The sequence below is a fragment of the Somniosus microcephalus genome, chromosome 9, assembly GCF_052327205.1.
Source record: "Somniosus microcephalus isolate GS21.2 chromosome 9, FLI_Smic_1.0, whole genome shotgun sequence".
In the NCBI taxonomy this organism is placed as follows: domain Eukaryota; kingdom Metazoa; phylum Chordata; class Chondrichthyes; order Squaliformes; family Somniosidae; genus Somniosus; species Somniosus microcephalus.
In genome coordinates, this window is record NC_140995.1 from 72,715,814 (window position 1) to 72,740,489 (window position 24,676).

At 49.9% G+C, this 24,676-nt stretch overlaps 1 protein-coding gene across 1 annotated transcript in view; it reads left to right on the forward strand.

Moving 5' to 3' along the window:
- Nucleotides 1-24,676, forward strand: part of capn9 (calpain 9) — a 536,943-nt gene that overhangs the window by 280,624 nt on the left and 231,643 nt on the right. The window contains exon 19 of the mRNA XM_085996768.1: nt 22,526-22,584. Within this exon, the coding sequence (XP_085852894.1) occupies nt 22,526-22,584 (59 nt within the window). The remainder of the gene's footprint in view (nt 1-22,525; nt 22,585-24,676) is intronic.

The window sequence follows — 24,676 nt, forward strand, 5'->3', positions numbered from 1 at the left end:
AGCAGGACTTCCCTGCTTTTATACTCCAACCCCCTTGCAATAAAGACCAACATTCCATTTGCCTTTTTTATTATTGCTGCACCTGCACGCTAACTTTTTGTGTTTCATGCACAAGGACCCCCAGGTCCCTCTGAACTGTAGCATTTTGTAATCTCTCTCCATTTAAATAATAATTTGTTTTTTTATTTTTCCTGCCAAAGTGGATAACCTCGCACTCCATCTGCCAAATATTTGCCCACTCACTTGGCCTGTCTATGTCCCTTTGCAGATTCTTTGAGTCACAGAATCACAGAAACCCCACAGTGCAGATAGAGGCCATTTCGGCCCATCGAGCCTGCACCGACACATATCCCACCCGATCCCCGTAACCCCTACACCAACACATATCCCACCCTATCCCCGTAACCCCACGTATTTAATCCCCCTAACACTAAGGGTCAATTTATCATAGCCAATCAATCTAACCCACACATCTTTGGACTGTGGGAGGAAACCGGAGCACTCGGAGGAAACCCACGCAAACAATGTGCAAACTCCACACAGACAGTCACCCGAGGCCGGATTCGAACCCGGGTCCCTGGCGCTGTGAGGCAACAGTGCTAACCACTATGCCACCGTGCTGCCTCTGCACAACTTGCTTTCCCACCCATCTTTGTATCAACCGTAAGCTTGTCTACATTACACTTGGTCCCTTCATCCAAGTCATTAATGTAGATTGTAAATAGTTGAGGCCCCAGCACCGATCCCTGTGGCAGCCCACTAGTTACCTTTTGCCAACTGGAAAATGACCCATTTATCCCGACTCTCTGCTTTCTGTTAGTTAGCCAATTCTCTATCCATGCTAATATATTACCCCCAACTCCGTGAGCTCTTATCTTATGCAGTAACCTTTTATGTAGCACCTTATCGAATGCCTTCTGGAAATCCAAATACACCACATCCACTGGCTCACCCTTATTCACCCTACTCGTTACATCCTCAAAGAACTCCAGCAAATTTGTTAAACATGATTTCTCTTTCATAAAACCATGCTGCCTCGGCTTGACTGCATTATGATTTCCCAAATGCTCTGCTGCTGCTTCCTTAATGAAGGACTCCAGCATTTTCCCAACAACAGATATTAGGCTAACTGGTTGAAAGTTTTCTACTTTCTGTCTCCCTCCTTTTTAAATAGGGGTGTTACATTTGTGGTTTTCCAATCCGCTGAGACCTCTCCAGAGTCCAGGGAATTTTGGTATCTTGCAACCAATGTATCCATTATCTCTGCAGCCACTTCTTTTAAGACCCTGAGATGCAGGCCATCTGGTCCAGGGGACTTGTCATCTTTTAGTCTAATTATTTTACCAAGTACTTTTTCCTTAGTGATAGTGATTGTCTTTAGTTCCCCCCTCCCTGTGGCCCCTTGATTATCTATTATTGGGATGTTGTTAGTGTCTTCTACCGTGAAGACAGATACAAAGTATTTGTTCAGAGTCTCGGCCATTATTAATTCCCCATTCTCATCCTCTAAGGGACCAACATTTACTTTAGCTAATCTCTTCCTTTTTATATACCTGTAGAAGCGCTTACTTTCTGTTTTAATACTTCTTGCCAGTTTACTCTCATAATTCATCTTCTCACTCTATTATTTTTTTAAGTCATCCTTTGCTGGTTTTTAAAAATTTCCCAATCCTCTGGCCTCCCACCAATCTTGGCAACATTATATGTCTTCATTTTCAATTTGATATCATCCTTTACTTCCTTAGTTAGCCACGGATAGTGCTCCCTTCTCTTAAAATCTTTCTTTATCACTGGAATATATTTTTGTTGAGAGTTATAAAATATCTCCTTAAATGTCCGTCACTGCATTTTAACTGTCTTACCTTTAATTTATTTTTCCAGTCCACTTTAGCCAGATCTGCCCTCATGCCATTGTAATTGCCTTTGTTTAAGATCAGGACACTGGTTTGAGATACAACTTTCGCACCCTCCAACTGAATTTGAAATTCAACCATGTTATGATCACTCTTTCCAAGAGGATCCTTTACTATGAGATCATTTATTAATTCTGTCTCATTACACAGTACCAGATCCAAGATAGCCTGCTCCCTGGTTGGTTCCATTACAGACTGTTCTAGGAAACCATCCCGGATGCACTCTATGAACTCCTCCCCAAGGCTACCATGGCCAATTTGATTTGTCCAATCAATATAGAGATTAAAATCACCCATGATCATTAATGAACCTTTTTTACAGGTCTCCATTATTTGTTGATTTATTCTCTGTTCGGGGGCCTGTAGACTATGTCCACCAGAGACTTTTTCCCCTTATTATTTTTTATCTCCACCCAAACCAATTCTACATCTTGATCTTCTGAGCCAATATCACTTCTCACCACTGCACTGATCCCATCCTTTACCATCAAAACCACCCCACCTCCCTTTCCTTTCTGTCTATACTTCCAAATTGTCAAATACCCTGGAATATTCAGTTCCCAGCTCTGGTCACCTTGCAACCACATGGCGATCAGATCACACTCATTTGTATCTATTTGTGCCGTCAACTCATCTATCTTGTTACGAATGCTGCGTGCATTCAGATACAGGAAACTCTATTATCCGGCACCAACGGGACCGGCGTGGTGCCAGTTTATCAAAAAGTCCGGATTACAGAGAGGTATAGTTTAAAAGGTACAAGAGCTCCGTGCACAGCAACAAATCCAGGCTTCCCTGTTGCTTAGCAACATGTGCAGGAACTCCGGCCACAGACCAAGCGTCCCTGTTGCTTAGCAACAAGTGCATGAACCCCAGTTACACAGCCACAGATCCAGGAACTGCCACTAATATGAAGTAAAACTTACCTGAACCTACTTCTGAATTTTGCCGGTTAAAAGAGAGTTTCCTTATAAAGCGTTTAACTTTGTCTTTTTACCATTTCTCCTTGTTTTGGCCCCATTTTCTGTTGCACTCTTATTTTTAAACATTCTGGCCTAGAAATTCAGTTGCGTGCGCCAGCCGTTAGCGCCTTAGGAGGAGTAGATCTCGAGCGCTAGGCGCTTAGCGACCGGGCGCAGCGCGATCTGCGCCTCCCCCCAACTTCAGTAGACATTTAGCGCCGGCGCAAAGTCTTTGCGCGCGCTCAGCTGCGCGTGCAGATCATGATGTAATTTCCTCGTGCAACGCCCTTTGTGCGCCCCAAACCGGAACTTCAGTCGCGCCGCCCCATTGTGCGCCTGGCGGCCCTAAGGACTGTGGAGTGGAACGGTGCACAGCCGATGCGGGCTGCGGGGAGCGCAAATTAAAGGGCACTTTCCCTGCACTATAAAGGCCAGCCATTTTGCAGCACTCACTCTTTTGAGATGGATTTTTGGAGAGAGACCAAGGTAGACAGCTTACTGCTTTGGCCCAACACTAGGACAGGTATTTCTGGCTTCAGGCCACAGCTTTGTAATTCTCTTTGCCTTCATTGAGATTTCATTGTTTGCCAGCATATTATGGGGGCTGTCAATGCTGGCTTTACGTCCAAAGGGACCACAGACGCCGTGAGAGAGTGGCCGCCCTGGCTAGACGCAGAGGGGGCAACAGGCGTCGGCAAGGGAGGCCTTACCCACTCAGGGTATACCGCCAGCAGTTCTCCTATGTCAACATGTCTGACGAGCAGTGTGTTAGGAGGCTGCGATTCAGAAGGGAGGTGGTCACAGAGATCTGCCAGCTGCTTCACAGAGATCTCCGGCCACAGCTGAGGTGCAGGACGTCTCTGTCGGTGGCAGTGAAGGTGACGGTGGCTCTGAACTTCTATGCCACCGGCTCCTTCCAATCCGCTGCTGGGGACATTGCTAACATCTCCCAGTTCGCCGTGCATTGCTGCATCCGCCAGGTGACCAATGCCCTTTTCAGAAGGAGACGTCAATTCATCTTCTTCCCCATGACCCTGGAGAAGCAGCAGCAGCGGGCAATGGGATTTGCAAGAATAGCGGACTTCCCCATGGTGCAGGGCGCCATTGACTGCACGCATGTGGCTTTGCGGGCACCGCTGGAGAATGCCGAGGATTACCGCAACCGGAAGGGCTACCATTCCCTCAACGTACAGCTGGTGTGTGACCACAGGCAGCGCATCCTAGCTGTCAATGTCTGCTTTCCAGGCAGCAGCCACGATGCCTTTATCCTGCGACAGACAACTGTGGCTGACATGTTCCAGGCACAGCCTCACCCAAGAGGATGGCTTATCGGGGACAAAGGCTATCCTTTGTGTACCTGGCTCATGACCCCGCTCCGCGCGCCCAGGACCCCTGCTGAAGAGGCATACAATGAGAGCCATCAAGCGACCAGGAACATCATTGAACAAACAATTGACGTCCTGAAGCAATGGTTCCGCTGCCTGGATCGTTCCGGCAGAGCCCTGCAGTATTCGCCAGAGCGAGTCTCCCATTTCATGGTCGTTTGCTGCATGCTGCACAACCTGGCTATCCGCAGGACTCAGGCACTGCCACCTCAGGTTGGAGCACCACCTCAGGAGGAGGAGCAGGAGGAGGAGGAGGAGGAGGAGGACCAGCACAGGAGGGATGCACAAGGTGCAAGGGCCACCCGTCGGCGGCTTATTGAACGTAGGTTCTAGGCCCCCGTCAGGGAATGGCTTGTGCCAATGAAAGAACATGAATGCAGCCGCTCCGCAAGCCCTCAGCCGGTTAAGGCAACCAAAACTTCAACGTTCAAACATGGACAATATGAATAAAGAAAATTGTTTATTGCACAAACTCAGAGCCCTTCCCACATGAAAAACAAAAACAGAAGAAACCCCCAAAAAACATTCAGACACATTACTCGCTCCCACAACCTGGAGAGGATTAACAAAAGTGTGAAACAAAAATGGCCGTCATCCTCGGCCTTCGTAAAAAACAAACATCACATCCTCGGCCTTCAAACAACTAACATCAAATTCTCGGCCTCCAAAAACAAACACAACTGGCCACACATTCTACTCTTTGGCCCACGAGGGCGATGCCTTGGGCATCTTTGTGTGGCCCCTGCCCGCCCTGCTGCTCCTCCTCAAAGTGAGCCCAGTGGCTGCAGCAAGGCTGGGGGAAGGCTCCTGAGGGGCACATGGCGTGACAGCAGATGCCCTTGGGGGTCGGCCTAGATGAGCTCTGGCCCTCGAGGAGCCGGCTGGTGACTGCTGCAGCTGTGACTGGGCAGCATCAGTCTGTCCAGCAGCTCGTGGCAGCTCCACTGGGGGAGTGGCAGTGGCGGCTGCAGGAATGGGGGCAAGCTGGCTGATGGCAGGCGCTCGCTGGTCACCTGAGACACTGGCACTCGCCCGGGCCAGCACTGCAGCATGCGCAGCAATCTGCTAAAGGACAGACCGCTGTGCTGCTGCAGCGCGGCGGGTGCCCTGGCGATGCCTGGCTGATGCAGCGAGTGTGGCAGCAGTTAGTGCCCGTGTTGCCCTGGTCTGTGACCGCATCAGACCAGCCAGTGACTGGACGGCACCACTGATCATTTGGCTACTAGCTGCCTGAGCTGCCCCGACTTCCTGCAGACTCCTGGCCTGAGCTGCACCGACTTCCTCCAGACTCCTGGCCTGAGCTGCCCTGAATTGCTGCAGACTCCTGTCCAGAGCTGCACCGACTTCCTCCAGACTTCTGGCCTGTGATGCCCCGAATTGCTCCAGACTTCTGGCCTGTGATGCCCCGAATTCCTTGACACTCTTCGCCAATGACTCTATGGCGTCAGGCATCCGTGCCACTATCCCCATGAGCTCTGTGTGCCTGCGCTCCGAGTTGACCGCCATTTCCTCGAGGAGGCGCACCTCCTCTGCGCTGACCATCGCCGGACTGGAGGCCGCACTCACCCTCTGGGGAGAAGGCCGCCGAGCTTCCCCACCCCTCCCGCGTTGCTGCAGGCCGCTGGGCCCAGGAACTGCACTCCCCACCGACTCTTCCCCCAGGCTCCCCTCCAGGGAAGACGTGTCCCCTACATCGCCATGGGTTGGTGCGGCTGAGGGTGCCACTGATGGCCCGTCTTCCTCTTCCTCCTCCTCTTCCTCCTCCTCCTCCTCCTCCGACGACGACGAGGGGCTGACACTGGCAGCTTCGGGGACATCCTCCTCACCTGCCGCCTCACCATCTGAAAGCAGGAAGGCACAAGAGTAGCTTTAGAGTGAGGACAGGGCGTCAGCGAGGGAGGCATGAGTGGTGCCATTCACCACATTGTTCGGACAGTGGCAAAGGATGTTGATCTGATGCGCAAGTGGAACGAGAGAGGTCCAAAAGGTCAGGTCCTTACCATTGGTGCCCAGAACAGGGTCGGCATCTCCAGTGGCAATGGGGCCAATGACATGGACTCCCATGATGCGCTCCACGCGCTGGTCTAGGTCGGTCAGTTCCTGGTGCCGAGGACCGCCTCCCCCGGTGGCAAGCTGGCTACGCTTATTGTTAGCCAGCTTGGCCTGCAAGAGAAAGGATGGCCTCTAAGTACGGTGTGTAGCCCTGATCTTGTCTGCACAGCCTCCCATGGTGGAATAGCTTGGACAGTGTGTAAAGTGCAGAATGTGCAATTGATGGTCATGCCAGTCCCATAGCTGCGGGATGAGGGCTGGCCATTAGGGCTTTCAGGTCCCTTTGCCCATGATGTCAGGTGCACATGCAAGGATGAGGAGGACACTGGAAAGGGTACTCACCCTGACAATCCTAGTGAGGTCATTAAACTTCTTCCTGCATTGTACAGGAGTCCTGCCAACCACACTGTTGGATGTCACCCTGTTGGAGACATCCCTCCAGGCTTTGCGGAAGACGCTGGTCACCGGTTTCTTGCCAGTGTCTGGAAACAAAATATGGCGTCTTCGCTCCACAGCGCGAACCAGCAGCCTCAGGTCAGCTTCAGTAAAGCGCTGTGCTCTTTCCCGGGCCTTCTGCATCATCCTGGTCGCTAAATAGGTGCAGCAGCAGTGCTCAGGCCTAGCTGGAGGGCTGCAGTGTCCAGGGCGTGGCAGCCAAACAACTCGACCCTTCCCCCTTTAAGAGATGGCTGGCGCCAGCGTGTCTGCAGTCAATCAACAAATGACCGCACCTGCGCTGCGCCCGGTCTCGGCGGTATCGCTCAGCACCGCCTAAAGATAGTCGTGCATCGCCAGTTTTAGCGCTGCAGCAACCTCTTAGGGCGATGCTACTGAATATCGACGAAGTGGCCTCGGCTTTGCGCCGGGCGCAAACTTCAGCGGCCGCCCGACTTTACCGCCCCAAAAGTGGCTATACTGAATTTCTAGCCCTCTGTCCCTTCCTGTCGCACTCTGGTTATTATTTCCCCCATCTCTATCCTGCTCTATTGTTTTCTCATTTCTCATTGACTTTTTAAATTCCCACTCAGCTGGACCCTCCCTCCCACTATTTAGTTTAAAGCCCTCTCTACAGCCCTAGTTATTTGAATCACCAGGACTCTAGCCCCAGCATGGTTCAAGTAAAGCCCGTCCAAACGGAACAGCTCCCTCTTATCCCAGTACTGGTGCCAGTGCCCCACAAATCAAAACCCATTTCTCCCACACCAGTCTTTGAGCCACTAGTTCATTTCTCTGATCTTATTTACCCTATGCAAATTCGCTCGTGGCTCAGGTAGTAATCCAGAGATTATTACCTTTGTGGTTCTGCTTTTTAATTTAGCCCCTAGCTGCTCATACTCTCTCAACAGAACCTCTTTCTTTGTCCTACCTATGTCATTTGTACCTACGTGGACCATGACAACTGGATCTTCCCCTTCCCACTCCAAGTTCCTCTCCAGCCCAGAGGAGATGCCCTTAACCCTGGCACCGGACAGGCAACACAACCTTCAGGACTCTCGCTCTCTGCTGCAGAGAACAGTATCTATCACCCTAACTATACTGTCCCCTATCACTACAACATTTCTTTTTACTCCCCCCACTTGAATGGCTCCCTGTACCACAGTGCTGTGGTCAGATTGCTCATCGTCCCTGCAGTCCCTGCCCTCATCCATACAGGGAGCAAGAATCTCGCACCTGTTAGACAAAGCCAAGGGCTGAGGCTCCTCCTGGATCCCAATACCTGCCTCGCTTGCAGTCACACCCTCCTGTCCCTGACCTTGGGCCAAATTGGAAGTAATTACTCTAGTGGGTGTTACTGCCTCCTGGAACTTAGTGTCCAGGTAACGCTCCCCCTCCCTAATGTGTCGCAGTGTCCGAAGCTCGGACTCCAGCTGAGCCGAAGTTCCTCGAGGAGCCAACATTTGCTGCAGATGTGGCCGCCTTGGACCTCAATGAACCACCAGCTCCCACATGCAACAACAACAACACATTGTTTATCAAAAAGTCCGGATTACAGAGAGGTCAATTAATTAATTAATTTGTTTTAAAAATTTGGAACACATATATCTTTTCATCTACACCAAGGCACTTAAATTTAGAGTTTGGAAAAAAAGCAAGAAATAGAGAAATACTCACCAACCAATCACTTACCTGCTTTCTGGTGACGCCGCACTTCGATTACTTTTTATTCTTTACACTCACCGGTCCGTATTGCCCAGTCTCCCGCTGTTTTAAGTACTGCCGCCGCTGATACCGCCTCCAATTAGGACCGTGCTGCCCGGTCTCCCGCTGTTTTAACAACCGCCGCCGCTGATACCGCCTCCAATTAGGTCCGCGCTGCCCGGTCTCCCGCTGTTTTAACAACCGCCGCCGCTGATACCGCCTCCAATTAGGTCCATGCTGCCCAGTCTCCCGCTGTTTTAACAACCACCGCCACTGATACCGCCTCCAATTAGGTCCGTGCTGCCCGGTCTCCCGCTGTTTTAACAACCGCCGCCGCTGATACCGCCTCCAATTAGGTCCGTGCTGCCCAGTCTCCCGCTGTTTTAACAACCGCCGCCGCTGATACCGCCTCCAATTAGGTCCGCGCTGCCCGGCCTCCCACTGTTTTAACAACTGCCACTGCTGATACCGCCTCCAATTAGGTCCGTGCTGCCCGGTCTCCCGCTGTTTTAACAACCGCCGCCGCTGATACCGCCTCCAATTAGGTCCGTGCTGCCCGGTCTCCTGCTGTTTTAACAACCGCCGCCACTGATACCGCCTCCAATTAGGTCCGTGCTGCCTGGTCTCCCGCTGTTTTAACAACCGCCGCCGCTGATACCGCTTCCAATTAGGTCCGTGCTGCCCGGTCTCCTGCTGTTTTAACAACCGCCGCCGCTGATACCACTTCCAATTAGGTCCGCGCTGCCTGGTCTCCCGCTGTTTTAAGTACTGCCACCGCTGATACCGCCTCCAATTAGGTCCTTGCTGCCCGGTCTCCCGTTGTTTTAACAACCGCCGCCGCTGATACCGCCTCCAATTAGGTCCTTGCTGCCTGGTCTCCCGCTGCTTTAAGTACCGCCGCCGCTGTTACCGCCTCCAATTAGCTCCCTAAACTTCTGTGCCTCTCTTTCCTCCTTTAAGATGCTCCTTAAAACCTACCTCTTTGACCAAGTCTGTCCTAATATGTAGCTCGGTGTTCAATTTTGTCTGATAAAATTGTGAAGAGCCTTGGGCTGTTTTACCATGTTAAAGGCACTATATAAATGCAAGTTGTTGTTGTTGCAATTTATACTTTTCTCTGGGCTAGAAATTGCATGGTGCCCCATTTGTTGGCGATAACTTTTCAGGGAGCGCAAAAGTATCACTGGGCGAAAGAGATTTGCTGCTGCCGGGAACTTCAGCTTTATCGCTCCAAGAGGGAAGTGGAGTGCTAAATCAAGTGCTATCACTTCTCTTAGAGCACTAACGGGAGTGAGAGGGCAGTATCGGCAGAGTGCTGAGTAATGTTCAGGGCAGCACTGCTGTCTTTACAGGCTTCTTCCCTCCCTTAAAGGGAAGGGCCAATTGAATTAATCTTCAGGCTGTCTGTTGAGCGACGGCATCTGCGCACCATACATTGCAGCCCCAAGCACTCTAAGAGCAATCGTGGGGGCAAAAGAAAGCAGGAGGCACCAGAATGGGGACATAAATAAATTTTGGCCTACCTGACTGCCTTTAAATAGCACTCCCCAAGCGGCCAGCCGAGGTGACAACACCTCCGGCAGCTGCTGTTGTTGACGCCCGGCGATGCTGCAGGGGGCGAGAGTGAATATCACTTCCGGGGCACTAACGGGGCGCTGCGCACCGGATTGTAGTGTCCGAGTATAAATAATACACGGACTGCAGGAGAACAATAATAACAGGTATTTACTGAACGGAGGGTAACTTAAGACTGATGTACAGAAGCCTGCTATGGCTTTATATACAGGGGTGGTCACTGTCGGTACTGCAGTATAGAATCAGTTCTTCTCTTAAAGGTACATACACAACAATTCCTCCCCTTTTAGATAAACAGTACATAACATTCATTTAACAACGAAATAATAACTAATTACAATTACAATTTTCTCTGTACTATATACATCAACTGAAATAATCATTTATAAGTTCAGTCTTTGAGGAGGCTTCCTGATCCTGACTGGATAGCGCCTTTCCCGAGTATCCTATTCTTGCGGTGGAGTTGATTCTGATTCATTGGTTGGTTCGTCAGCTTCCAATACCACTGCTTCTGAGGTAGACGCAATCTGTACTTCGGGTTGATTACCAGGTGCACCTGCTCGTGGTATGGGTTTGGCTTGTTCCTGTGACTCTAGAATCTGGTCATTTCGAATGAGTGTCCACAGCGATTAGGAACATTGAGTCCATAAATGGACCAGCAAAATCAATGTGTACCCGTTGCCATGGAGATGAGGGCCACTCCCATGGATGTAGCGGGGCCTGTGGTGGAGCGTTTTGGACCTTCTGGCATCCTGTGCATCTCTTGGTCATATCCTCGATTTCTTTATCGATTCCCGGCCACCACACAAACGCCCTGGCTAGGCTCTTCATTTTTACCCCTCCCAGATGACCCTCATGAAGCTCATTGAGCACTCTATCTCTCAACTTGGGTGGAATTACCACTCGGGATCCACACATCAAGGTCCCCCGGCACACTGACAGCTGTTCTCTCCTTGGCGAGAATGCTGGCAACAGTGAGTCGCCATGTGCTGGCCATCCCTTCACCGTCAAATCATAGACCCGAGAGAGTGTCGGGTCATTTCGGGTTTCCTTCTCTATACTTGAGTTTGTAACAGGTAGACATTCGACTATGGTCGCATGGAATATCTCAACAGGGTCCACTGCAGGTGCTTCCTCTACCGTAGGCAACGGTAGGCGCGACAGCCCATCAGCGTTTCCATGCTGTTTCGTACCCTTGTACTCTATGTCGTACTGATGTGCCCCTAGAAAAAGTAACCATCTTTGCAGCCGTTGCGCCGTCATCACCGGATCGCCCTTCTTTGGGTTAAAAATGGAGACCAGGGGCTGATGATCCGTCAGTAGGGTGAATTTCTACCCGTGCAGATAGTGATTGAACTTCTTCACCCCCCACACCAGGCTGAGGGCCTCCCTGTCAATCTGGGCGTAGTTACGCTCGGCTGAGGTTAACGAGCGCGACGCAAAGGCTATTGGCCTCTCTGAACCGTCAAGGAATTTGTGTGACAGCACCGCTCCGATGCCATAGGGAGACGCATCACATGCTAATCGAATCGGTAGTGTTGGATTGTAGTGGGCCAATACTTCTTTTGAAGTGATTAGGCATTTACATTTCTGAAAGGCATGCTTACACTCATCACTCCATTTCCATGTTGCTCCAGTTTGCAGCAGGGCGTTCAGTGGGTGCAGAATTGTAGATTAATTCGACAAGAACTTATGGTAGTAGTTCACCAACCCGAGGAACGACCTCAGTTGCGACACATTTTCCGGTGGTGGAGCCTTGACTACAGCCTCAATCTTGTCCGGCGACTTATGCAACCCTTCCTCATCAATCATGTGGCCACAATACGAGATTTGTCTCCTGAAGAACTCGCATTTGGGGCGGTTGGCTCGTAGCCCATATTCCTGTAATCTCGTGAGCACCTGCTCCAGGTTGGCAAGGTGTTCACTGTCATTTTCGCCCGTAACCAGGATGTCGTCCAAATAACACTGGGTCCCCGGGATCCCTTGCAGGACTTGTTCCATCGCCCTCTGCCAAATAGCCGGGGCTGATGCTACCCCGAATACCAGTCGATTGTACTGGTAAAGGCCTTTGTGAGTGTTTATCGTGAGGTATTTCCTAGATGCTTCTTCCACCTCCATTTGTAGATACGCTTGGGCCAGATCAATCTTTGTAAAGTGTTTCCCTCCAGATAGTGAGGCGAAAATATCTTCTATCCGTGGAAGTGGATATTGTACTGTGTGCAGGACTGGGTTCACAGTTACCTTGAAGTCCCCACAGATACGAACCTTCTTCGGTTCCCCAGGCGTGCTGCTCAATGATTTCTTCATTACAGGAATGATGGGTGTGGCCCACTCGCTCCAGTCCACCTTGGACAGCACACCCAAATGCTCCAGACTCTCCAGCTCTGCTTCAACGTCTGGGCGGATCGCGTAAGGTACTGGTCTGGCCTTAAAAAATTTTGGGTTTGCGTTATCTTTGATTTTTATCGTTGCCATTACTCCTTTTAGAGTCCCAAGTCCTTGTTGGAACACCTCTTTCGCGTCAGTTAGAATCTTTGACAGTCGTCCAGGTGTGACACCATCATCCTTTTTATCAGTCACAGTTAGCGCCTGAATGGAATGCCAATCCAATTGTATTTTTCGGATCCATTCACGTCCCAATAATGGTGGTCCTCCATCTGGTAGTATATATAGATACAGTTTCTGTGTTTCCTTGCTGTTGTATTCAACTGGCACCCTTATTTTTCCTCTGGGGTAGACTTTTTGCCCCATGTATGTCTTCAATACAATGGACGTGTCCTTCAAGGGTATGTGTGCGAATAGCCGCTCATAGTCTCGTCGATTCATGACAGTTAGGGCTGATCCTGTGTCCAATTCCATCTTTACTGGGGACCCTGCTATCATGAGGGTGACCCAAATGGTTCGGTGATCCTCCTTTGCGATCACGTTGTGTAACTTTAGACAACTTAGTCTCCTGCTCCCGGAGTCCTTATCACTCTCCTGATCTTCCGAACTACTATCTGTCAATTTCTTTACTTTCTTGTACTTTTCCTTAGTAGTTCTTGTAGTGTTGGTTTTCTTTCCCGACCTGCAGACTCTTGCTATGTGCCCCATTTTCCCACATTGCCTGCATACTTTGTCCTTAAACCAGCAGTCCTTCTGATCATGGGTTGTTCTGCCACAGCGATAGCACTTTTCTGCTCCATACGCCATTTCGTTAGCGCTGTATTCCTATGGTTTCTGTTGTATTTCCGCAGCTCCCCGTGCTGCTGCTTCGTAGGATACTGCCACGCTGAAAGCCTGTTCAAGCGTCAGGTCCTTTTCCGAAAGTAGTCGTTTCTGGGTTCCTTCACTCTGGAGCCCGCAGACAAACTTATCCTGTAAGGTGTCTGCCAGTCCTGCTCCGAACTGGCAGTGCTTCGATAACTTGTGTGGTTCCGTAAGATAGTCAGCATTGCTCTCATCTTTGTGCTGGTTTCTTTTATGGAACTTGAATCTTTCTGCTATCAGCAGCGGTGTAGGGTTTAGGTGTTCCTGTAAGGTATTAACAATCTCTTCAAAACTTTTCTCCATTGGTTTAGCTGGGGTAATTAAATTCCGCAATAGGCCGTACGTTCTCGCGCCCATCAAATTTAATAATACCGACGCCTTCTTTCCATCCGCCACCTCATTTGCCTTGCAGTACACTTCAATTCTTTCCACATACGTGGTCCAGTCTTCTACCTCGTTGTCGAAAGCAGTGATACTGCCACTTTTCGGCATCTTGGGTGATTTAAAATGGCGCCTCCCGGGCTTTTTCTTCTTCACCAATGGATTAAAATGGCGCCTCCCGCGCTTTTCCTTCTTCCCCAATGGAATAAAATGGCGCCTCCCGCGCTTTTCCTGCTTCCCCTTGCTGCCACGCTGCTCCTAGCGTTCTGCAGGGTAATGGCGGCGACCCGCGGCTTTGGCGCGTCTCACTTTTCCTTCCCCTTGTTTTATTTTCGCTACACTGCCCTCTCTTTTCCTCCCGACGACGCTGCGCGGCCCCTTTGCAGAGCCGCTCGATCGAGCTCGAGCCCGCCGCAGTCCGGAAGGGTCAGCGCACTACCTGCTACCAGCACGATTTGCTGGAACACCTTGACTGGGGAGCCAAGCCCAGCTCTCCACAGCCTTTCCTGCAACTCTCTGAACTCCGATGGATCCTTGGGCGGTTGCCCGCGGTCGACGCCTGTTGTTCTGACTTCGACCTCCAAAAGCTTCTTCTCAGGGAAAGATCCTCGTGAGGTTATGCAGTACTGCAGGTGAGTTCGAACCTGTTCGTCGCCAATGTAGTGTCCGAGTATAAATAATACACGGACTGCAGGAGAACAATAATAACAGGTATTCACTGAACGGAGGGTAACTTAAGACTGATGTACAGAAGCCTGCTATGGCTTTATATACAGGGGTGGTCACTGCCGGTACTGCAGTATAGAATCAGTTCTTCTCTTAAAGGTACATACACAACACGGATGGCGTTACGATCTTCGGGGCGGAAGAGAGAGAGGTGGTAAGTTTTAGTGCCAGCGTAAATCCGCCAGGGAAGTTTGCGGACGTCGGTGAATTTACCGCGCTCGGTCGGTAAGCCCTTAGCGCCCAGTTACCACTAACAGGAGATGCAAACCAGGGAAATTTCTCCCCCAGAGGACCTGTTTAGACTGCTGGAGGTGCCAAAGTCCTATAGAAGTAGCAATGTGCTGCCCCCTTGTGGTGATCGTGCTGGTGTAGGCAGGAACCTTGCTGCGAAGTCCTGCCCACCAAACTTAAGCATTGTAGAGCTTCTCTCCCTGAACCCCATCCCTTTTACACGAGAATCAGTTCTGTTCCATGTCTCTGCCCTTCTTCAGTACATATACATCAAGGCCTCGGAGAGAGTGCAGAGAAGATTTACCAGAATGGTACCAGGGACGAGAGACTTTTATGTGGAGAGACTGAAGAAGCTGCGATTGTTCTCCTTAGAGCAGAGAAGGCTAAGAGGAGGTTTAATAGAGGTGTTCAAAATTGTGAGGGGTTTTGATAGAGTAAATAAGGAGAAACTGTTTCCACTGGCAGAAGGGTCAGTAACCAGAGGACACAGATTTAAGATAATTGGGAAAAGAACCAAAGGGGAGATGAGACTTATTTTATGCAGCGAGTTGTGATCTGGAATGCACTGCCTGAAAGGGTGGTGGAAGCAGATTCAATAGTAACTTTCAAAAGGGAATTGGATAAATACTTGAAGGGAAAACATTTACAGGGCTATGGGAAAGAAATGGGACTAATTGGATAGCTCTTTCAAAGAGCCGGCACTGTTACTAACGGTAGACTTTGACTAACGGGGAACATGACTGTAAGAGTCATGAAAGTTTAAGAAAGAAAATACTTTAAAATATTGGTTAAATAGTATAATACAGTTAATTTACCTGACTGACGTATTGTATTGAGAAACCCCCTATTTTCTTGTTCCAGTAGTATAGTCTGAGATACCCCCTTTATTCTTGCTACAATGGTACAGTCCTTAAGCTTGTCACATGGTATCCAGCCATTTTACAGTTCAAGCTCCACGAGGCTAGAGAGAAGGTAAAGGCTTTGATGGCTGGAGCAATACAGTTTTTGACCGTGTTCGTTTAAACGTGTTTTGCTTTGTAATTCTGTTTGTAAGGTGTTACAGTAAACAGTTTAAAGACAAAGTTACATTTTGGAATGTTTTATTTTGACACGCGTCTACTCGTTGTTAAAAGCCTCAAAGCTCAGTGGCTGCATGTTTGGAAATTACGAAGCGCCACTACATTAGTCAAAAACTAGCTCCCTAAGAAGGAAAGGACGGAATTGTCGGCGAACGTATACATGAATGGTCACGGAGCCAGACGACAATATAAGAAAGCGAAGGTACAGTGACTGTTACTTGCCTTGTTCATTCTATTGAGAAGCTAAATAAGAGCCGCGGGTAAAATGGCCGATGCCTTATGGAGCCGTGAGGAGCTTCCCCCAGCCAGAAGGATTGTTGGCCAAAAGAGGGAAGTAAAGCTCACCCCAAAGGCAATGGAAGAGAAGTTACATAGAAGCATAGGTGCAAGGAGGGCTAAATTAGCTCAGATAACTGGAAAAATGAAGATAATTGATTGTCTCATGGAAGATAATGCTAATATTAAGAAAGTTGAAGACATAATGCATTATAATTTCTCCAAGTTGCATGAAGAATTTAATGTACTCAATGAAGATGTATTAGCACTTCTGTCTGAAGAAGGGGGAAACGCTGATCAGCACAACTGGTTTGATCTTAAATCATCCAGCATTAAGGACTATGTCAAGGCCACAGAACAGTGGATGTTAAAGATTCGTCAAGATGCTGATACAGCAGAGAAAGATAAAGATGACGATGAAGTCAAACCAGATGATAGCATTTCAGAGACTTCAGCCAGACTGAGCAAAAATCGAAAAGAAGGTAGCTCTGTTTCAGGACACAGGTCAGTCGCTTCTACCACATGCTCGTCACGACGCATGAGAGAGGAGGTTGAACGGGCAGCGTTGATGGCGCACGCAGCATCTTTAGTGGAGAAGCAAGCTCTTGAACGGGAAGAGGCCCAACTGCAGGCCCAACTGCAGGCCCAACAGGCCCAAGTGCAGGCAAAGAAAGAACAGCTGGAGCTAAAAACAGCTATTGCGGTCTCAGATGCCAGGTTGAGTGTGTATGAAGATTATGAAGGCTCACAGGATGGCATGAACGAATACTGCCAGTCAATGTTGTCGCACAGAGTTGGATCCAGGGCACCTTCAAGAGTTAAAAGAAAGTCTGAAGGCCATCTCCTGGCATTACAGCGTGGAAGAGAGGCCTCTCCACTAACAGGAGCATGTGATGCTACCCCAGACGTCAGACGGTCTAGACTAGGCCCTGCGGATGACCACCGGAGGCCTGAAGACACAGGGACAAGCCTATACCGAGTGATGCAATGTCAGAACGAAATTACAGAGATGCTTGTAAAACAACAGAATCTGTTTCGACTCCCTCAAAGAGACATACCAATGTTCCAAGGCGACCCACTCAAGTATAAGCCCTTCATCAGATCCTTCGAACAAGCCATTGACTCCAAAACAGAGAGCAGCAGTGATAAGCTGTACTACCTGGGACAGTACACCAGTGGTAAACCACAAGACCTGGTCAGAAGCTGTGAACGCATGAGACTGGACCGGGGATACATCGAAGCCAGGAAGTTGCTGCAGGAGCACTATGGTAATGAGCTGAAGATAGCCACTGCATATATTGAAAAGGCTACCAAGTGGCCACAGATCCGATCGGAGGATGGGGAGGCACTGAACACATATGTTCTTTTTCTCATAGGATGTCGCAACACCATGGAGGATGTTGAATTCATGGAAGAGATGGACAATCCTATGACTATGAGAATCATCATCTCTAAGCTTCCTTACAGGATGAGAGAACAATGGAGAAGAACAGCCTTTGAGATAATGGAGAGACGGAAAAGTAGAGCCAGGTTTGCAGACTTAGTGAATTTCATAGACAAACAGGCTAAAATTGCTAGGGACCCATTGTTTGGAAACATCCAGGATGTCAGCCCGACTACTGATGGAAGAGTGAAAGCCAAGCCTGCTGAATCAAAGACTCTCGGGAAAGGTGGTTCCAGGGGAAGCAGCTTTGCAACTATCGTCACTCAGGCTGGGGAAGAAAAGTCTCAGAACTCATCTCCCAAAAAGAGCAGCACAGTGATGCCTGCTAATGCCTTTCAGAAGCCATGTTTATTCTGCCAGAAGAATCATACATTGGATTTCTGCAGTGACATCAAAGCACAGCCACATAAAGACAGAATCGAATTTCTGAAGTACAATGGCCTATGTTTTGGATGTCTCTCTCAGGGGCACCTGAGTAGAAACTGTAAGCAAAGAACAAAATGCAGAGAGTGCACTCGGAAACCAGTCTGCTGCATATCCGCAAAGAAGAACAAGTCTCTAAGAAGAGTGAAGAAAACAATACCGACGAGAAGGTTGTTTCAAGTGCTCTGGTGTCGCTAGAACCAGAGACTTGTGGATTCACTGGGGCCGGTGACAGTGATTGTATTCTTGCCATCGTACCTGTAAAGATCAAGTCTAAGAGGAGTGAGAAGTTTGTGGAGACTTACGCCTTCATGGATCCAGGTAGTTCAGCAACATTCTGCACAGAATCACTTATGCGACAGCTGAACGTTAGAGGCAGAAGAACAGAAATCCTATTACGCACCATGGGTCATGAGAAGTCAATGCAAAGTTATATCCTGTCAGACTTAGAAGTGTGTGGACTTGAAGAGAAGGACTTCATAGACCTGCCTAATGTTTTCACACAGAGGGAGGTTCCTGTTAAAATAGGGAACTTAGCCCTGCAAAAGGATGTGGAGAGATGGCCTTACCTGGAAAAGGTGCGTCTCCCATATATTGAAGCAGAAATTGGCCTATTAATTGGAACCAATGCCTACAAAACTATGGAGCCATGGCAGGTGATAAACAGCAAGGATGATGGACCCTATGCAGTCAGGACAGCCCTTGGATGGGTAGTCAATGGACTGGTAAGGAGAGATGATGGCAACAAGTCGAACAAGGAGCAACGACAAAATGTAACAGTTAATCGTATCTCTATCGCAAGCATTGAAGAGCTGTTGATACAGCAGTTCAACGCAGACTTTTCAGAACGCAGCTGTGAGGAAAAGACAGAGATGTCACAAGAAGACCATCAGTTCATGGATTTGATGACAAGGTCTACACAGTTCATTGATGGCCACTATCAAATTGGTTTGCCACTGAGAAGACAGACCGCGAAGATGCCGAACAATCGCTGCATAGCAGAGCAGCGCGCCATCAGTCTAAAGAGAAAGCTGAACAAGAACCCTGACTTTCACAAAGACTACAAAGGCTTCATGAGAAACATCATAGCGAAAAGCTATGCTGTAAAAGTGCCTGAGGAACAGTTGAACAGAGACGATGGAAGGGTCTGGTACATTCCTCATCACGGTGTGTATCACCCAAAGAAGAAAAAGATCCGTGTAGTGTTTGACTGCGCCGCCTCATTCAGAGAAACTTCACTGAATGACCAGCTGCTTCAAGGTCCTGATCTTACTAATACCCTCATTGGCGTCTTGACTAGGTTTAGACAAGAGCTCGTTGCCATGATGGCAGATATAGAATCAATGTACTACCAAGTCAGAGTCCCTGATGAAGATCCTGATCTTCTGCGATTCCTTTGGTGGCCAGATGGCGATGTTAGTCAAGCTATGGTGGAATGTAGAATGGCTGTACACTTGTTCGGAGCCACATCATCTCCCAGTTGTGCAAGCTACGCTCTCAGAAAAACTGCAGAAGATGGCAAAGGCAAAGCACCATCAGAGGCTGTGGAGACAATCTTCAGAAACTTTTACGTCGGTGACTGTCTGAAGTCCGTGTCAACAGAAGACGATGACATTGCACTGTCAAGAGACCTTAGAACTCTGTGTTTGAATGGAGGATTCCATCTGACTAAGTGGATAAGCAACGGCAGAGCAGTTCTAGCTTCTATCCCAGAAAAGGAAAGAGCCACTGAAGTCAAAGATCTGGACCTGAGCCACGATGTCCTTCCTATCGAGAGAGCTCTTGGTGTACAATGGTGCATTGAGTCAGACACGTTCAACTTCAGAATAATGGTGAACGAAAGACCATCCACAAGACGAGGGATTCTCTCCGTGGTCAGTTCTATCTACGACCCTCTTGGATTCCTGGCACCACTCATTCTGCCGGTGAAGCTGATCCTACGAGAGCTGTGTAGAGACAAGAGAGGATGGGATGAAGATATCCCAAAAGGTTAAGCTCAGAGATGGCTCAGATGGTTGACAGATTTGCAACAACTTTCTAGCTTCAACGTCAGTAGATGCATCAAGCCTGTGAGTTTTGGAGTTACAAAGACGGCTCAACTACATCATTTATCGGACGCCAGTGAGGACGGCTATGGCATGGCTACTTACCTCTTGCTGACAAATCAACAGGGCCAGAAACATTGTGCCTTCCTCATGGGGACATCCAGGGTGGCTCCGCTGAAGTAGGTCACCATCCCGAGACTGGAGTTGATGGCAGCGGTTGTTGCAGTTAAAGTTGACCAGGTGATGTGGAAAGAGTTACAGCTCCCATTAGAAGAATCTGTCTTCTGGATGGATAGCACAACGGTGCTGAAGTATATAGAGAATGAGAAGATACGCTTCAAGACCTTCGTAGCAAACAGAATCTCATCCATTAGAGAAGCTACACAACCATCTCAATGGAGGTATGTAAACACCTCATTAAACCCAGCAGATCAAACCTCACGGGGATTGAAGGCTGAAAATTTCATGAGGAGTGAAACTTGGATACAAGGCCCAAGCTATCTGCTGGAAACAGAGAGATCATGGCCAGAAAGACCAGATATGCCAAGTCAGATTGCTGAAGACGACGTCGAAGTCAAGAGATCAGTCACAGCAAATCTCATAACTACGAAAGAGAACTTTGACACAGTGAACAAGCTTGTTAGCCATTTCTCAGGATGGCACCAGTTGAGGAAAGCAGTTGCATGGTTTCTAAGGTTGAAAGAGTTGCTGCTACACCTGAGCAGTAAGAGAAAAGAATATCGAGCCACTATCCATCAGTCTGAAAGTAACCCTGATAAGCAGAGAATGCTTCTACAGCAATATATGCACCAGCACAAGACCACATTGGGTAAGAATTCATTGACCGTGGAGGATTTGGCCAAGGCTGAGATGGAGATAGTTTGCTTCAGTCAAAGACAAAGATATCCAGAAGAAATCGAAGCTTTACAGCGAAATAATCAAGAAAGGTAGTCATATCTACAAGCTGGACCCTACACTCCAAGATGGAGTACTGAGGGTGGGAGGGCGACTAAACAAATCTGCTATGCCAGAGGAGGCCAAGCATCCTGCTATCCTTTCTAAGGACCTCCGGGTTGCTACTCTCATTCTTCAGCATATACACCAGAGTATTGGACACAGTGGGAGGAACCACGTGCTTGCGAAGCTAAGACAAAGATACTGGATTCCAGGAGCTAATTCTGTAATAAGAAAAATACTCTCTGAATGCATTGTTTGCAGATGGTTACACGACCCTGGAAAGACCGATCACAAAGCTCTGCCTGCTACAAGAAGCAGCGTGAAAGGTTCCTGAACAAAAAAAAAGTGGGCATTTATATTGTAAATATGTTGAACTCATCAGTTTATGGCTTTTAAGAATGTTTGAGTAATTGATATGCTTCATGTGCCTAGTCAATTAGGGGCCGGAATGTAAGAGTCATGAAAGTTTAAGAAAGAAAATACTTTAAAATATTGGCTGTCTGTGTGGAGTTTGCACATTCTCCCCGTGTTTGCGTGGGTTTCCTCCGGGTGCTCCGGTTTCCTCCCACGGTCCAAAGATGTGCGGGTTAGGTTGATTGGCCATGATAAAAATTGACCCTTAGTGTTAGGGGGGATTAAATACGTGGGGTTACGGGGTTACGGGGATAGGGCTTGGGTGGGATGGCTGTCGGTGTAGGGACCGGGTGTTAGGGTTTGGATGATCAGCCATGATCTCGTTGAATGGCGGAGCAGGCTCGAAGGGCCGAATGGCCTACTCCTGCTCCTATCTTCTATGTTTCTAAATAGTATAATACAGTTAATTTACCTGACTGACTTATTGTATTGAGAAACCCCCTATTTTCTTGTTCCAGTAGTATAGTCTGAGATACCCCCTTTATTCTTGCTACAATGGTACAGTCCTTAAGCTTGTCACATGGTATCCAGCCATTTTACAGTTCAAGCTCCACGAGGCTAGAGAGAAGGTAAAGGCTTTGATGGCTGGAGCAATACAGTTTTTGACCGTGTTCGTTTAAATGTGTTTTGCTTTGTAATTCTGTTTGTAACGTGTTACAGTAAACAGTTTAAAGACAAAGTTACATTTTGGAACGTTATATTTCGACATGCGTCTACTCGTTGTTAAAAGCCTCAAAGCTCAGTGGCTGCATGTTTGGAAATTACGAAGCGCCACTACAATGACTAATTAGGACTTCAACTAAGTGGGGGGATTTCTGGGTCGATGCAAATGATCTCAACCCAGAAATACAGGCAGGTTCAGGTCAAGCAGAATGTCATTTGGGTGTCCTCTGTCCATATTGTGCCCAGGTTGGGTGGAGAGGAATCAATCCCATCATATCTGTTTCTGTCCTCATCAATGTTTTGAGCTCTACCAGTGACCGGTCTAAGCACTGATTCCACTCAAACTAGCAGGAGGGCCCCAGGTTAGGGTTCAGTAGCAGAGAGACCAAGAGTGGGGTGTGTGGGGTCAGGGATTTATATCCAAGGGAGCAGATAAGCTTATTTTACTGGTGCTAACGTTTCAAGCCAACTATGCAGCAGCTATCTATCATTAAATGAAAAGACAACATTCTGTCGTTTTATGAAAAAATCATTGAGACCATGGAAGTTACAGAATTGGGTAGTGTGATATGTCCTGTAGTATTTATTGTGGCTCTTTTTTTGAAAAACAGGATCATTCAAGTCGTGTGACAACCGGCAGACTGGTGAGGTGAATTTGAACCTGATGCAGGTAAGCAATTGTACTTCAATCAACACTATTTAGAGCCTAACTCTGGGATGGGCACTTGCAGCTGACCGTTTTTTAGTGCAGAGACTTACACCCAGTCACGCCGATCCATAGCAGGACTGGCGTCCCCAGACACTGAAACAATATCAATGTGCTTTGCATGGAGATGGGAACAGAAACCACAAAAAGCACCAGGTGCCTGAAAATCCACGGGCCTACCATCCCAAGGTGGGTGTCGGGGCACACTGGTTGGTGACACCGTCAATGTATGTGGCGACAGGCGAGATTTATTTATCTGCCAATAGTTGGTGGCCCTGACACTGGCAGATGGGAGAGGCCGGGGATCACAGCAATGGATGGACGCTCCAGGGAGATGTGTTACCCACACTCCCACTCCCCCCACCAGACTCCGTATCCCACAATCCCACTCCACCCACCAGACCCCGTCCCCAACACTCCCCACTCCCCCACCAGACTCCTTCTCCAACACTCCATCCTCACCCCACCAGACACCGTCTCCCACTCTCCCCTCTCCCCCCACCAGACTCCATTTCCCACACTCCTTACTCTGCCCCGACCAGACTCCGTCTCCCACACTCCCCCTCCCTCCACCGGAATCCGTCTCCCACACTCCCCCTCCCTCCACCGGACTCCGTCTCCCACCTCCCCCCCCAGACTCGGTCTCCCACACTCCCCCCTCCCCCCATCAGACTCCGTCTCCCGCACTCCCCCCTCCCCCCATCAGACTTCGTCTCCCACACCCTCCCCCCCCCACCAGACTCCGTCTCCCACACTCCACGCTCCCCCCACCAGACTCCGTCCCCCAGCCCCACCCACCAGACTCCGTCTGCCACCTCCCCACACCGGACTCCCGTCTCCCAACGTCCACCCTCCCCCCACCAGACTCCGTCTCCCACACTCCCCCTCCCTCCACCGGACTCCGTCTCCCACCTCCCCCCCCAGACTCGGTCTCCCGCACTCCCCCCTCCCCCCATCAGACTTCGTCTCCCACACCCTCCCCCCCCACCAGACTCCGTCTCCCACACTCCACGCTCCCCCCACCAGACTCCGTCCCCCAGCCCCACCCACCAGACTCCGTCTGCCACCTCCCCACACCGGACTCCCATCTCCCAACGTCCACCCTCCCCCCACCAGACTCCGTCTCCCACACTCCCCCACAGACTCCGTCTCCCACACTCCCCCACAGACTCTGTCTCCCACACTCGCCCTCCCCCCACCAGACTCTGTCTCCCACCTCCTCCACCAGACTCCATCTCCCACACTACCCCCCAGACTCCGTCTCCCACACTCCCCCCTCCCCCCACCAGACTCCATCTCCCACCTCCCCCGCAGACTCCGTCTCCCACACTCCACCCTCCCCCACCAGATTCCGTCCCCCTCCCCCCACCAGACTCCGTCTCCCACACTCAACACTCCCCCACCAGACTCTGTCTCCCACACTTGCCCCTCCCCCACCAGACTCCGTCTCCTACACTTGCCCCTCCCCCACTAGACACCGTCTCCCACACTCCCCCCTCCCCGACCAGACTCCGTCTCCCACACTCCCCCTCCCCCCACCAGACTCCGTCCCCCACCTCCTCCACGAGACTCCGTCTCCCACACACCCCCTCCCCCCACCAGACTCCACCTCCCACACTCCCCCTCCCCCCGCAAGACTCCGTCTCCCACACGCTCCCCTCCCCCCACCAGACTCCATCTCCCACACTCCCCCGTCCCCCCACCAGACTCCGTCTCCCACACTCCACCCTCCCCCCAGCTGACTCCGCCTCCTACACTTGCCCCTCCCCGACCAGACTCCGTCTCCCACACTTGCCCCTCCCCCACTAGACACCGTCTCCCACACTCCCCCTTCCCCGACCAGACTCCGTCTCCCACACTCCTCCTCCCCCCCACCAGACTCCATCTCACACACTACCCCTCCCCCACCAGACTCCGTCTCCCACACTCCCCCCTCCCCCACCAGACTCCGTCTCCTACACTTGCCCCTCCCCCACCAGACTCCGTCTCCCACACTCCCCCTCCCTCCACCAGACCCCGTCTCCCACACTCCCCCTCCCCCCACCATTCCCCGTCT